Genomic DNA, 15,944 nt, shown 5'->3' on the forward strand with positions numbered 1-15,944 from the left:
GAGACACTACAAAAACATCTACACAGCTGTAGGAAGTCAAACGGCGACAGAACATGTTCGGCACTCCCCTTACTTAAATCAAAAGTCTCTGACCACTAACCTGAACTTCATTGCCACAGCCTAAACTTTGTCAATCTGTTCATGAAAATAATTAATTTCAGCCTAAACCGTACAACGGAACGTTAAATCGAATTCAACCAACGCAATCGCTACCAAGACCAACACAGCAGTAGTCTAGTACTATACCGTAGTAGAATTTACCGGGGCAGCTTCTCCACACAGGGCTATATCGCATTTTGCGTTGTTACTGACAATGATCGCTACCAGTGAGCTTTTTATGAATGAGCGATTTTCCACTAAATAAATGTCAAGCTTATTTACGTTTTTGGGGGCATTTTTTCAGTTAGCAGATGGTAATGTTTGAATCGCGATTCCATCTTCTACTGCCGGTGATGTCGTAGAATAATCTTCAAAGGGGGTTCCTTATTAATGAATGAATGCAATATAGGCTAAATGCCTGAACATATCACGAGAAGGGAAAACTTAAAAGGACGTTTAAGTCATAGAGATTAGGTCAATTTTTACACCGGTCTGCCAAATTTATTCGTTTTGATTCCGCTATGAGGCTGCCTCTTGCAGGGGAAATGAGAAGACATCATGTTTCATTCTACACTTAACTCGTATTTTGAGTTGTAAATGAGCAGCAAAAAAAAGATGCTTTTAAATCTATGTAATCTTTATAAATAATAAGTAGGCCCTATGCATTTTTATATAAAATATACAGAAATATCAGTTGTAAAAATGTCATTCAAAAACGGACCCCTGTGCAACCGACGCAAGCAAGCACACCCCAGAAATTGTACCCTCTCTAGTTAACATTCTACAATTTCACATTCCCAGACTCACGATTTAAGGAAGTCAAAGACGACAAATACATTCCAGAACGTGATACGAATACAGTTGTTCTTTTTCAGTCTCTTCCTCTTGAGGTTGGTGATGGATTGATCAGAGGGATGGAGGAAAGAAGGATCAAATAAAAAACTTGACTACATGTCTTTAATTTCTTATACATGAAAATATTGTTGTGAATGCACATTTTGCATGAAACATTAGTCACTTTAATTACTTCTTCTTCAGAACCACATTCAAACGCTCCCCTGAAGTAACAGAAGAACTCTGTAGACTCTCCTTAACACAATTGGTTGAAGATAGACTGAAGAATATTCGCTTGGTGGAATGGAGGGAACCAAAACTATTTATTTTATGTAATTGTCAGAGGGCTCTCTCTCTCTCTGGGAGAACCATAGAACCTGTTATGGTACTAGTCAGCATCATTCTTCCAGGACTAAAGGGCACTCCTCCTCCAGTTCCTTCATGTCTGACTTTCACTGGTTTTGTTCCTCAAAGGCTGACTACTTTATTTCTCTAATAAACAAACCATCAGCATTCCCTGAATCTTTCTTCAAATATCCTTCCTTCCTTCCACCTCTCCCTCCATCCCTCCCTCTCTTTCAGTAGTCTGTGCCTTTTATGTAACTGACATGTTTTGCTATTAAGAAGAGAGAAAGCAAGAAAGAGAGAGTGACAGAGAGAAAGAAAGATAAAAAGAGTGAGAGAGAACAAAACCAGGCAGCACTAAGCGATCACAGTGCACCAGCAGAGATTTGACCCATATAGCCCGATGCTTGTTTAATCAGCCTACTGGCAAAGCAACAGAGGACAGGAAAAAGAGAGAAGGAGAGATAAAAGTACATTTTCCATTGTTTGGGAACATGTTCACAAACGGGGTCTTGAAACGGTTCATTAAATGTTTTGCAACAACAATTTAACTACACTAAATTTGTGCAAACTGTTTTCAGTAATCAATAAACATATTAAGTAGGAATACTAAAAAGTGGAAGTAGGTATTGTCAGGTTAGGAAGCTACACGGGGCTGATGGGGCATTTAACGCCAACTGGGGGGGTGGGGGATGGATGCTAGCTGGATTGTGTATGCTGGATGCACATAATATTTTTTCACTTCTTTAAACTGAAATCATATTAATAAAGTAATTTGATATACATTTACGGTTGAGTTCAAGAAAAGGCTACCACAAGTGTACCAAACCTAGTATGACAGCGGATGCCACTGCTTTCTCTCTGTGAGACAGATATGCAATGATGTGTCACAATTCTCTTGGTACCATAGAGACAGAACGCCACCAGGCTATGTCAGTCATTTATTTGTTGGCAAACAACTTTCACTGTTACAACAAATATTAGTTATGAGATCATTCAACTTGGAACCCATACAAAAAGAATAAATAATAATTCTGAATAATTGTAGTAATAATAGTAATCATAATCATGATCATAATAATTAATAAAAAAGTATTACCTGTCAGTGCGCTTTCATCATCTCTCTCTATATTACTTTCTACCAAGTCTTTCTCTATTTTTGTTGGTTTCTCTCTCTAACCCCCCAGAAAAACAGATAAATAAATGATTTCTCTCTGGGTGACGGGGGGGGGGGGGGGGGACGTGGTTGAATACACATCAGTCTCTCAAGGATATCTTCCCCTGAAAGAAGTAAACATTGGCTTCTCACATTGGTCTGGGTTGAGTTTAATCGTATCTACATCCACACTGGTGTTACTGTGGCATTGTCCATGTGTGAGTGGGGGCGAGAATATTTGGATATTTCCTTTTTCAAACTCTTTAAAGGTGGAAGTATTGTTGGATTGTGTTTCTCTGCATCTGTGCTCTGTACCAGCAGGTTAGGAGCAGGACCTTTATGATCCTGCAGATTATAATCCCTCTTCAGAAAGATAGCTGACAATGGAAGGTTATGCTGCCAAATGTAAGAAAAATGCTTAACAGCTTCTCATTGTTCAATTGACTTCCTCTCTTCCGCCAACAGACATGTGTCACATGACAGGATGTATTATGTTCAACCTCCAATCGGGCCTCCACTTCCTTAACGGAAAAAATGTACCCTTCTATTTTGACATCCAAAAGCAGAATCCTAGCCATTACTTTGCCAAACAGTAGTATCATTTAACCTGGTTGAAATCTACAAAGTGGTAAAAAAAATATATATAGTTACAATTGGTTTTCAAAATATAGGTGATAGTAATGTTGCTATAACAACATCCTATAACAACCAGAATGACGTGTGTTTGTGTGTCTGTGTGCAATGTTGCTCTGTTTTTGCTGTAAGTCTAAAAAGACTGGTTGTTTTAAACTGGTGCACCAGCAGACTAGTTAAGGGTATCCCAGTGAACTGAACTAATCCATATTATCTTTACCAGTACAGTTCCATAAAAACAAAAAACAAATAATTAAACACATAGTCAGTCATATGCTCGTATCTGTAATCTGTACAATACATAGAAATTGTGTGATTACTTTATGATCCTCAAATAACAGACCTTTGTTACAGAAGATAAAATAACCAAAAAATTCTAATAATCCAAATGTTTCTTTTCGATCCACAGTCCTTGGCTTTGTCTCAATGGAACAGAGGGAGAAGTCAGTTCACCTCTTGGGGATGTTACTGAAGCCCGGGTGATGTAGCTGTATTTACAGTTCTCCTCAGCAGACACAAAGAGAGGGAATACGCTCATCTAATAATCCACATTTTAGAAGAGTGTGTGTGGGTGAGAATTTATGATACATATACCCCACTTGATTGGCAGGTAGTAGGATTGGCCGGTTCATTTAAGGAAGTCTCGGGTACATGAGGAACACTACCTCCTGTTTGCCTCCTGTTTGACCCTCTGGAAAGGAAGGACACATCCATGTTGAAGTCTTTCACGGTGAGGCACACAGAACTCCATAGTCCACAGGTTTGGTTTGGGTCTGTGTTCTGATAGTGGGTACTAAGCTACGATCTGCTTGAATTCCATACTAGGGCTTTCAGGATCATAGTCCACAGTTCAAGGGCTCGGCAGCAAGAGGAGTACAATGACAGAGGCCTTCTCTTTCCATCCTTACCTGATTCCTTCCCTGTTAAGCGACACATATATATCTATATATATATATATATATAGTTCCATTTCCCAATGATATTCACAAATATGCTCCTTGGACCATTTAGTCTAGTCTTGTCCAATCACATCTATCTGACCGGAAGCCGCTCCAGTCTGTCCTATGATATTTCAGCATATCAAAAAGGCAAGGGCCAAGGCACTGTGTAGTTAATGCCTATATTATCATGGCACATTCTGTAGAACAGAAAACTACAAAGCTCAACTTTTTGTTCTACTGAACAATGTCTTAACAGTAAAGACATCTGAACTCCATTTAGAGCCCCTTGGTCCTTGCGTTTCTGAGGGCCAACGATGCCGTTCACACAAGAGCACTTCCAGTCTACAAAAATCTCCTACCTAACCCTGGAAAAGCTTCCCTTCATTCCCTTGTTCCAAAAGATCCTTCACAATCCTTCACAAGGTCATCATTCCTAGGGACTATCTGGTGTATTAGTCATTTTAGGTCATCCCAAACTGTCAGTCAACAATGAAGGACCACTATATGGGGAAGTTGAGTATGAGGGTGGGGGTGGCCGCCAGTTGGGGGTCTTCTGATTGGTCTATAGGCTGGTGACCAAGTGGGAGGGGTCCAAGGGGGGCTCCTCGGGCGACGAATCGGAATCCTCCTTGTTGGGGGGCACCATGTACCCGTCGCTGCCCCCCCGGCCCATCTGGTAGTAGCTGTGGAGCTCGTGGAGGTGGTTGCGTGAGCCGAGGTTGGGCATGCTCTTGTAGTAGACGTCGTCCAGCTCGGGCGCCGTGGCACTCTTGCACGGCTGCAACTCCGCGGAGCCCTCGCCGTCGGCGTCCGCTAGGCCATTCACCTGGCATTGGCCGTCCGGGGGGTCCGTTAACACCGGCATGCTGGTGTAGAGGGAGTCCCTGTGATTAGGCGAGTGGTTCTCCGTGTGCTCGTTGGTCAGCAGGGGGAAGAAGCTCTCGCTGGTCTCCTGGGGGATGCGGCGGGGGCGGGAGAAGCTGTGGGGGCCGTGGCTGTCGGGGGGCGGGGGCCTGGGGGGCAGGAGGGGGGCGTTGGACTCCTCCCGGATGATGTCAAGGACCAGGTTCTCCTCGTGGGGGAACGCCGCCGGGTTGTCCAGCACCATGGGGCTGTCGTCTTGGACCCCACCCACCCCGACGCTGACCCCGCCGGCGCCGGCGCCGCTGTTGCCCACGCCGTTGCCCACATTGTTGTTGACCAGCTTGTTCATCAGGTTGTGGTTGCGTTCAGTGGTGGAGCGCTCGTGGTTGTTCATGTAGGACGGGACGTAGTTGGACGTCAGCTCCTTGAGGATCTTCTTCTCCAGAGTGGTTTCCTTGTGGTTGCCATGGGTACCGTAGCCTCCGCGGTCCAGGATCTGGACGCAGTCGCTCAGGTACTCGCTGCTCGCCATGCTGTAGTTGTTGCCGTGGTTACCGTTGAGCGGGAGCGTATCCATAACGCTGGAGTCCCTGGCGTTGTTCAGCATTCCCTCTGAATGACGACAACAAAGCAAAATGATCAGCAATGTCCAGTGCCAATTGCAAAGTAACATTATGCCGCCAAGTCATGAGTACAGAAAAGTGGTGTCCGTTAGCATAGTGGTGTGGTGTTGTAGATGGGTAGAGTGAGTAGGCTCGTACTTGTGTCTCTATAGGAGGCTATGGGACAGCATGAAGGAGAGGAGAGAAACACACAGTGAGCATACACAGAAAACACACAGATACAGGTCAACAGGATGAACCACAGTTATTGCCAGGCTGCCATTGTAAATAAGAATTTTTGTGATTCGTTGGAGAATGACTTTCATGGTATAAAAACGTTTAATAAAAATATTATAAATATATTCCTTTTCAAATACAGATACTGTAAATTCCTTATCCTTTCTAGTGTACTTTGGGCTATAGTGCTCGTAACTGATTTGAGTAAGCTTAGTTATTTCAATTGTGATATAACTAACCTCTTCTAAACTCACCACAAATAAATACAGTATGTTCTTAAACTAGACAGATACACGACACAACAGGTACCACACAAAAAAAGCTGAATGAAACAACAGGAAGCACATAAAACCACCAAAGCAAAAAATCATAAAAACCTCAAAGATTCATGTCTCCCAGGAGGTCTCCAAAAGATTTAGATGAATCTGCTTCTTATAAGACTAACAATAAAATACTTTGTAACTATACTTTTTTATACACTGTTTAAGTCTTGATACACTCCTCTCCAGCAAATCAGGAATGACCAATTGTTGGCTTGCATGAGCTGCATATCCCGATATCTTTGGTTGCCTCACCTGGGAGCCATTACAGTACATCAAACATGCAGACAGAAGCATAATGGGTGGCGGCCATTTTAAAACCTACAAACCATGCACAGTTAAGCCCTGTAAAATACCCCCCAAAGAAGGGAACACAAATGTCTAAAAACGAAAAAAAAAACTTGTCTTCTTAGAATGCTCTCTAAGACACTAGAAGGTTCTAGAAGCGTGAGTCACACCTTGCGTGCTGTACATGCCCACGGCAGGGTTGTTATAGACTGCAGAGTCGCCCAGCAGAGTGTTATAGGGATTGTTAGAGCCATGGGGACGAAGGAGAGCATTAGTTATAAGATGATTAGCCATGGCCCCTGGTGCAGGGAGAGAGACAGGGGCGGAGGGATAGAGGGAAGGAAAGAGTGAGGACATTAGGAAGGGAGGGTAGGAGCGAGGCAGACAGAGAGAAATACAGAGTGGGGGAGAGAGAGAGGGAGAGGAAGAAATAGAGAAGGGGACAAAGAAAGAGAGGGAGGGATGGATTCAGGCAAAGAGAAATAGAGAGGGGGAGAGAGCATTGAAGCGAGGGAGAGAGGGGGAGAGGGATACAGGCAGAGGGAGCGAGAAAAAGAGGGTGGTGAAGAGAAAGAGATAATAAGGATGAAGAGAGTGTGTGAGAGCAAAGGGGAAGGAGAGAGACAATACATGTAAATCAAACAAGCTCAGTCTGCAGCCACAGCACACAGGCAGAGACAGTGAGAGACAGAGAAAAAGAGAAAGAGAGAGAGAGACAGACAGACAGAGAAAAAGAGAAAGAGAGAGAGAGACAGAGAGAGACAGAGAAAACAAGAGAGAGAGAGAGAGAGAGACAGAGAGAGACAGAGAAAACGAAAGAGAGAGAGAGAGAGGTACAGAACAATACAATACATTTGAACATGACTACAGGGTCCCTTATACAGAAGGCAACAAGGAGACAAATATGTTCCTTGTGCTTTTCTGCTCCTTGGGTAAAAGACAGACCACATTTTGACTTTACACACATTACCAGGAGAGAGGGCTAGTGAACTGCACAGTCGCACACTCTACTTCCCTTCAGCCATGTTGGACATCTTGCTCTACAAAGGGAACCTGCTGCTCCTTAACATCAGCATTATCCACGCTGCTTTCTCTGGGCCCAATCTGGCTGCACACTCACCAGAAAACCCACTCATCGCCCACACGAGCACCTCAATTCTTTTGGAGGTCAACGTAATAATCCCACTGAACAGTGTTTGAAATGTTGGTTTGTTTGGCTGGAGCAACAGAAAGAGCAGCTCATTTCAGAGCGAGCTGGATGTGAGGACAAGCAGGGGGAATTCCCGGATCTGAATAGAGCAGAGCAGTCGCAGGCTGCCGTCTGGGATCAGCAATGAGCTTTGGTGTCATTTGGCGGCGTGTCTTATGGAAAGAGCGCAATCGGACCTCCTCTATGGGCCCATTTAAAACATCACAGAGCTGATGTCTCCCTGTAGGAGTCCGAGCTAGCTCTTAACTGCTACCATTAGAGTGTGTGGGAATGACAGATGCGGAGAGAGAGATAGGGAGAGAAAGACACAGAGAGAGATAGAGAGTTATATATAGAGGGAGAGACAGAGAGAGAGAGAGAGAGAGAGAGAGAGAGAGAGAGATACAGACAGATAGAGGGAGAAAGTGTTTGGCCTGCCCAGCTAAGTGTGTGATCACTCAGATCTCTGTCACACACAGTGTGTGCATTAGTATCAATCTGTCATACTAACGGCTTATTAGTGTCGGGGACCACACCTAGATTTAGAGACCGGTGTATGTGTCTGAGTGTGTGTGTGTGTGAGTGTACGCATGCTTGTGTGTCTTTGTGTGTGTGTGTGTGCAGGTGGGCATGTGTGTGAGAGAGTCATGGCAGCTCCATCAATACGTCTGTGTCCTCATTACCCTGTATTAGAGGTGACCAGACTCATATGTTATCTCCCCCAAATAATTACCCTACATGAGAGGGTACACACACACACACACACACACACACACACACACACACACACACACACACACACACACACACACACACACACACACTAGAGTGGACATCCCTTCAGCGATGGAAAGCAGAGTAATGCAGTCCTAATCCAATCCTACTTCTAGTCTAACTCAGTTTGAGCGAGATGTCTAATCTCAGTCCTAATTCCCTGGTCTCAAAGGGCAGATTAGAGGTCATGGTAAAGAGGAGGAAGGGGTGGGACCCCCAGGGGGCGTGCTTACCTCGGTTGAGCGTGGCAGAGCTGGTGATGTCACCGCCAGTGATGAAGGAGGACTCCTGCTTCCTGACGGTGTCATTCCACATCCTCCTTATACGACTCTGGAGGAGGGAGGCGGGGGGGTTACGGGGGGGGGGGTTAGGGGGCGCGGGCAGAGGGGGGGGGGATGATAAGGAGGTAGTGTGAGGAGCATGGAGGAGGGAGAGTGAGAGGCAGTAGACGAAAAGACAAGAGACAGACAGAGTGAAAGAGGGAGTGGGAGGATGGGAGACAGGGCGAGTGACAAGAAGTAGAGAGATGGAAAAGTACAGCAGAGAGAGAGAGAGAGAGAGAGAGAGAGAGAGAGAGAGAGAGAGAGAGAGAAGGAGAGCAAGAGAGAAAGTCAACAGCAGTCAGAGAAGTGGGGACAGGGGAGAAAAACCAAGCAAACAAACAAACAGTCAGTTCAGTGAAGGCTGCCTTCTCCCCGAGTCTCTCTCATGGCGTCGTGCGGCTGTGTCGCCGGGGCAGGGGCCTCACCTGGGAGTCGGCGGTCGAGTAGCGTCCGGCGGCGCACGCTGGCAAGCTCACCTGGGAGCCCGTGGAGTAGCGCCCGGGGACGCGGGATGTGGTGGCCTTGCTGGACGATGACATGGACGTCTCCACGCTCTTCCCGCTGCAGCAGTGCGTGCGCAGGCACTTGCCATACTCCTTGCGCACCTGTGCAGACACAAAAACAGACACTAGTTAGCAAATATCTTGTAGACCTGGGAGAGGGAGTTAGGCTGATGTGACCCCCCCCCCCCCCACACACACACACACACAGAGACACACACACACATTAGATGTTATCTTTTCCCCACAAGCTTAGGCCAATTGTAATGAACAGTGAAACTACATTCCCTTCCAAATCTCATTCCTATAGGGACATATTCCATATCACTATACATAGTATAACCAGATCGAGATCCCAATCAAGTCTGAACAAATAAAACCATAATTGCTTTTTAACGACATAGTTGAACATGGAACGGTGTTGCAACATGCTTTCTATTTAAACAGCTGTGGTCAGGGTAACACTAAGCATCCTGGGAGATGGAGATGTGAGGCTTCGCCAAAGAAAATCTCCTGCTATGTGCTGGGGCTTTTTCTGGACACCTGACCTCGTGACCAGGCACACACACACATAGACACACACACACACGCACACACACACACACGTACACACACACATGCATGAATCAGAGACAGTTTTTCATGGGACCATGGCCACACTAAAGTAATAAACAATTTATTTTAGTCTGAGTCCTGCTATATTTCTCCTTCTCTGGGCCAGGACCAGGACCAGGACCCAGAGAGACCCTACTGAGACGTGTGTGTTTGGGGGGTTCTCACCTTCTTCTGCAGGATGCAGTGGAAGATGAAGATGAACATGCCCTGCAGAGAGTTGAAGATGGTGAAGAGGTAGGCCATGATGACGGTGCTCTCGTTGATGTACATGAGGCCGAAGGCCCAGGTCAGGCCCAGCAGACACAGCAGAGCGATGGCTCCAATCACCCAGGACCTGGGAGAGGGAGGAAGGGAGATGAGCCTTTACCGTAGGAGGATGATGTCATGGGGGGTAAGCTTGCATCCCTGAGAATGTGGAGGCGTGTGTGTGTGTGTGTGTGGGGGGGGGGTGGTGGGGGGTTGAGGAGGGGTGTCTGGGCATGTTGAGGACCCATGATGAAGAGAGGAGCAAAGAGAGGGGATGGCAGGATTACAGGAAACACAGTGTGTTTTTGACCTGGCTGACCACAAACTGTTCTAAAGGAGAAGGACAACGGGTATGTTCGTGTGTGTGTGTGTGTTTGTGTGTGTGTGTGTGGCCGGGTCTGTAAGTGGAGGGCATTAGAACCATTAAAAATGCAATTTCACACTAAAGGTCACTGGTTCTGGCCTGTCACAATCGCTATGATGGCCATTAATTTGATTGGCTGACTGGGCAGCGATCAGGTGGACTAGAGAAGCAAGGGATGAGGAGGAAGAAAGAGAGAGACTGACAAAGATAGAAAGAAAGTAAGCAAGACTGAGAAGGGGAGCAGGAAAGAGTGAGAGTTTGAGAAAGAGTGCGAGAGAAGGCTAAAGAAAGGGGAGGGAGAGCGAGACAGAGAGAGAAGAGAGAAGAGATTGATTGAATGTGACTCTGTGGCACCACTGAGACAAGACATAACTTTCTCATAAAACCCATTTGACGACCCTCTTCAATAAAGGTTAGACTCATCCCTCTCTTCTCCATCACTGCCCATGTTCCCTCCCTCGCTCCCTCCACCCCGTGTTTTCTATCACTTCTCTATCTCACTTCACTCAAATAACCTTTACAGGACACACTTCTGTTCGTTTTTAAATATCACAAATCACAGACCAGGAAAGCTTTCTATGGGTAAAGAATGTGGTAGTCAAGTTTGGCTGACGAGTGTAATAGGGGGCAGCACAGTCACATGGGCGGGATCGACAAACAGGAGAAGACAAGCACCAATCAGAATGTTGCCCTGGAAGGCAACCATTCTGATTGGAGAGTGGCCTTACTCGAGCCAATCCTCAACAAACAGTATTTATGATGGCTGAAATGAAGATACAAAGAGAAACTGAAGCAAGGCAAAGAAAAGGAAAACGTGAAAGACATGGTGATGAAACAACAAACAAATCAACAACACTAGCATCCCAGACATGGAGGGTAAAATGGATGAATTTACACAGATTGCAAATTTCACAGCGTTTCCAGTCTCAAGCATCTGGTTAAAACAGAACACACATAACAACAAAGATCTTAGTGTTCTCAGCCAAATCAGTGTCCCATCATCATCATCATCATCATCATCATCATCATAATTTATCTCTGTGTTTGATTCGTTAGCCTGAACTCCAACTGACTTCCATTCGTCATTCATCAACACACATCATTATTGAACACGACGAACGGATGTCAGAAACAGTTCAAGCCAAACAGAATCCAGACCTTGGGCTGCTCCCTTCCATCAAAGCCTCAGCTCGGCCATCTTGTTTGAGTTAAATTGAGACTTTTGTTTGAACTGGAACCATCCAGGGAGAGGGCACTGGGCTCCTTTGATTGGCTAGCGGTTCCAGTTGTAATGTCCAGCTGTGATTATGTCATAGCTCTGGAGCTTAAGTGACTGATGGTGATGAGGAGACACAACCAGAATGACAAAAAGAACGAGTGAGAGAGAGAGAGAGAGGGAGAGAAAAAGAGAGAAAGTGACTGACACATACACACCCACATACACACATACACACGCACACACGCACACACACACGCACACACACACACTTACTTGATGTTGTCCAGACAGCCAGAGTCTGGTTTGAGGATGGCCGTGTGGTGAAACATCTTATAGAGGGCGATGCCAAGAAAGATCACGTTCAGCTGAAACACACACACATGCACACACACCTAAGATTAACAACAGTAGCCTTCAGGTAGAAAGATGCCACTCTGAAAATACAGATTGACTGATTATTTAATGAACTGATCAATGCTTTATTGATTTGTCCGCAGCGAGTAAATTGAATAGGCATGTAAACATACAGAAGACTGGCTAATGATGAGTAGTCACATGGTGTTCATCTAGCTGTGTGTGTCCAATCCTCAGTTCTGAGGGCGCGTGTGTGTGTGAGTGCGTGTGTGTGAGGGTGCTTGTGTGTTTGAGAGTGTGCATGTGTCTGAGAGCCTTCTTGCGCGTGTGAGAGTGTGTATGTGTCTAATGGCTCGTCATGCAGTCCTTCCTCCCACTCAGTCTCACGGCGAGCTGGGCAGCGATATCTTGCCTGACATTTCTAAGGTGAGCCGAGAGCTGGATGTATACATGCTGACATTCATCTAATTGGCCCAATGTCCTAGTGCTTGCCTACTACCTTCTCTCTCTCTCTCTCTCTCTCTCTCTCTCTCTCTCTCTCTCTCTCTCTCTCTCTCTCTCTCTCTCTCTCTCTCTCTCTCTCTCTCTCTCTCACTCTCTTTCACAGTCCATCTTTTTTTCTCACTCCCCCTCTGCCTGTACCACACAGCCTCTATCCATCTCTCTCTCGCTCCCACAGTTGCCCCCCCTGCTCCCTCCCTCTCTCCCCATCTCCACATCCTGTCCCCCTCTATTCTTGTCTCTCTATGACTAACAACGGAGCGTTCGACAACAGCAGGCGTAGGTGGCAGTCTGCGCGTGCGTCCGTAGGAGGGGGGGGGGGGGGGGGGGCCGACCACTAACGAGGGATTGAAGAAAGACAAAAGAAGTCCTCGCCAAACAGAAAGAGAGGGAGGATTGAAAAGATAAGCCGTGCAGGTGAGAGTCTGCCAGGATGAGCCTGCCTCTATGTGTGCCCAGCCTACACACATGTGAACATAATCCCTCAGACGGAGCCTCCAGGTGTCAAGACACGCCTCCACTCCCTGGTGGAGAGGTTATTTCTGCACCTCCTGCCCGCTCTCTTGCCTGCAAGAAACGCCATGTATTGTAGGCCCGTGTGTGTGCGTGCGTGTGTGTGAGTATGCGTGCGTGCGTGTGCACGTGTGTGTGAGTATGCGCCTCACCATAATAATCAGAGTGGCAGGGCCAATGAAGCTCCAGATGAAGTACGTGTCCAAGCGCAGCCAGCACCTATGGAGAGAGAGAGAGCGATGGAGCGAGGGAGGGAGATGGAGAGACAGGGGAAGAGGGAGAAAAAGAAAGAGGGCGACATAAAAGAGAAATGGAGAGAGAGAGAGAGAGAGAGGAAGGGGGAGGGAGGGAGGGAGCATACATTAGAGGAGGTGGGAGAGGGAGGGAGAGGTGAGGATTAAAAACATGCCTCAGACACGCTGAGGGATGGAGAGGCTGGGGGGATTTACCATCAGAAGACAGGACATACATCATACACATACACACACACACACAGACAGAAGGAGGGGGAGGAAAAGATGAGGCGCACACGGCACATACTGTACGGCACTGCGTCTGACATGGAGGGAGTGTGGGGGAGGAGGAGAGAGGGACGGAGAGAAGGAGGTGAAGAAGCGAGAAGGGGGGCGGGAGACAGGGTGCACACACACACCTCCAACATACATCAAACCCAGAGGGCGCGACAGAGAAGGATGAGCACCTGATATAAATAAATAAGCGCCAGCACGCCCCTTTAGGGCCCAGATATATGACACAGCTGCGTCCTCCAGGGCGCAGAAATATGACATCGCTGTGAGCATTTGAATACTGAATTGTGGGTGCAGCCCTCACTACAGCTATTTATGGCGTGGGAAAATGACTGTGTTGAGGTGGAAGGAGTTGAAGGGAGTATGTGTACACACACACACATGGACACTCACACTCGCACCCAGACACACACACACACACGCACAGGCTCACAAACATAAAAACAAACACACACATATTCTCTCTTTCATATACACGCAAGCATGCATGCACATACACACACACACGCACACACACAGACACACAGCACACACGATGCACACCACCATCCACAAGGTTATAGTTGGTGGTAAACACTGTCATCAAACACATGCTAAACTCCGTACCCCAAACACCTTTGCGCATCGCTCCCCAGGGAACAGAGGACGAATCCTCCGTCGCACGGTCAGACCCGACTAGTCGCTAACAGCAGGGCCCAAATGGCCGACTGATTCATGACCCGCGGTTCAATTATTCATCTTTCCATTTCCGCTACATTAGAGCAGGGTCCGTTTATGAGGCCCTGCCCATGGCCCTGTCTTTTCCATCAATACTCAGGGCTTAGTCACTGGCCCCTTGCTTTACTGAGGGCCTCTTCGGCCAGTCTATAGGGTAGGGACACACACGCACGCACGCACACACACACACACACACACGCACACACACACACACACGCACACACACACACACACAAAGGAACAGCCAGAAGGGTGACAGGGAGGCATATTTTACTTCTGTAGTTGTCAGATCACAGGTTCGGACTGTCACAACAAGACAACTGAAGGGATGAGTTACTTCCAGACTCTTCATAGTAGAAACCAATGCTAATGCCAGTCCTGCATTAACTGCTCCTCCCAAGTCAATTCTTTCAGCACTCCACCAGAAGCCACCCAACCCTATTGTCTTGGACTAGGACAAAGTATTTGTTTGCGAGCTAACCGCTAGATGGGCTACCCTTATTATTCATATGTTGCAAGGCATTCAGACTCTCATGTTTAAATGATCAGCCCTGTCATCAAATATTGATCCGGGAGGGGTGGTGCTTGACGGCGTGAAGGCGGCCATGTTCCCGCTCAAGGGCACCGGACGCCTCCGCTACACAGGGCGTGCGACAAGGTGAGCGGAGAGAGCTCTGAATCATTTAACAATCAGTGCTATCGTGCCCTCAATGTGGTTCTATACCTTCCTCATCCTGCCCAATACCTGTCAGGAACCCTATACGATGGAGCTGTCTGAGGAGGCAGCTGTAATGTGAACTGAAGAGGAGAGGGTGGTGCTCCCTGAGGTGTCCCTGGAGCTATGCATGCTTTAGTGAGTTGGTGAGTTACTGTGGACTTTGAACACCCCCCCTTGAGATGGTGTGAGGCCCAGGCAGGGAGGATGGAAAAAGGGTTATGTGGTGGATCGCTTCCCGACGGATTTCTCTTCCATTCCAGTTATGTTTCGTTTTTTTTCTCTTCTAATGTTCTTTTCCGGTTTCTATACTCTTCTTTTCTGATCTGTTCGGTTGTTTTATATGTTCTGTTCATGTTGTAGTCCACCATTCAGGCCACCATTGCAGAGGCTGCTTATCTCCCTCCCACACCTCCCTCCCTCCCACACCTCCCTCCCACACCTCCCTCCCTCCCACACCTCCCTCCCACACCTCCCTCCCACACCTCCCTCCCTCCCACACCTCCCTCCCACACCTCCCTCCCACACCTCCCTCCCACACCTCCCTCCCACACCTCCCTCCCTCCCACACCTCCCTCCCACACCTCCATCCCTCCCACACCTCCCTCCCACACCTCCCTCCCTCCCACACCTCCCTCCCACACCTCCATCCCTCCCACACCTCCCTCCCACACCTCCATCCCTCCCACACCTCCCTCCCTCCCACACCTCCCTCCCACACCTCCATCCCTCCCACACCTACCTCCCACACCTCCCTCCCTCCCTCCCTCCCACACCTCCCTCCCTCACTCCCTCCCTCCCTCCCTCCCATACTCACACTCGGTCCGTCCCGTAGCTGCGGTAGTCCACAGCGGCCGAGACGGCCACGATGATGGCGGGCACGCCGTAGCCCGCCAGGTAGAAGTACTTGGTGCGCGAGTGCTCGCTCTCGAACACCTCCACCAGCATGATGTAGAGCTGCACGCCCTCCAGGAACATCCAGTGAACGCCGCCAGGAAGAAGAAGTGGAGCAGGGCGGCAAAGACGGCGCATGCGATCTGGGAGGGCGAGAAGAGCGAGGGGTGAGGG

General features: G+C 47.7%; 1 protein-coding gene across 1 annotated transcript in view; it reads right to left on the reverse strand.

Annotated features, from left to right (window-relative positions):
- Positions 1 to 2,204: 2,204 nt before the first annotated feature.
- Positions 2,205 to 15,944, reverse strand: part of adgrl3.1 (adhesion G protein-coupled receptor L3.1) — a 71,523-nt gene continuing 57,783 nt past the window's right edge. The window contains 10 exon segments of the mRNA XM_062477589.1: positions 2,205 to 5,484; positions 5,634 to 5,651; positions 6,490 to 6,618; positions 8,516 to 8,612; positions 9,031 to 9,210; positions 9,886 to 10,054; positions 11,823 to 11,914; positions 13,070 to 13,136; positions 15,694 to 15,859; positions 15,862 to 15,913. Coding sequence (XP_062333573.1) covers positions 4,571 to 5,484; positions 5,634 to 5,651; positions 6,490 to 6,618; positions 8,516 to 8,612; positions 9,031 to 9,210; positions 9,886 to 10,054; positions 11,823 to 11,914; positions 13,070 to 13,136; positions 15,694 to 15,859; positions 15,862 to 15,913 — 1,884 coding nt within the window. The 3' untranslated portion in view covers positions 2,205 to 4,570.

This window comes from Osmerus eperlanus, chromosome 14 (assembly GCF_963692335.1).
Source record: "Osmerus eperlanus chromosome 14, fOsmEpe2.1, whole genome shotgun sequence".
NCBI classification, from domain to species: domain Eukaryota; kingdom Metazoa; phylum Chordata; class Actinopteri; order Osmeriformes; family Osmeridae; genus Osmerus; species Osmerus eperlanus.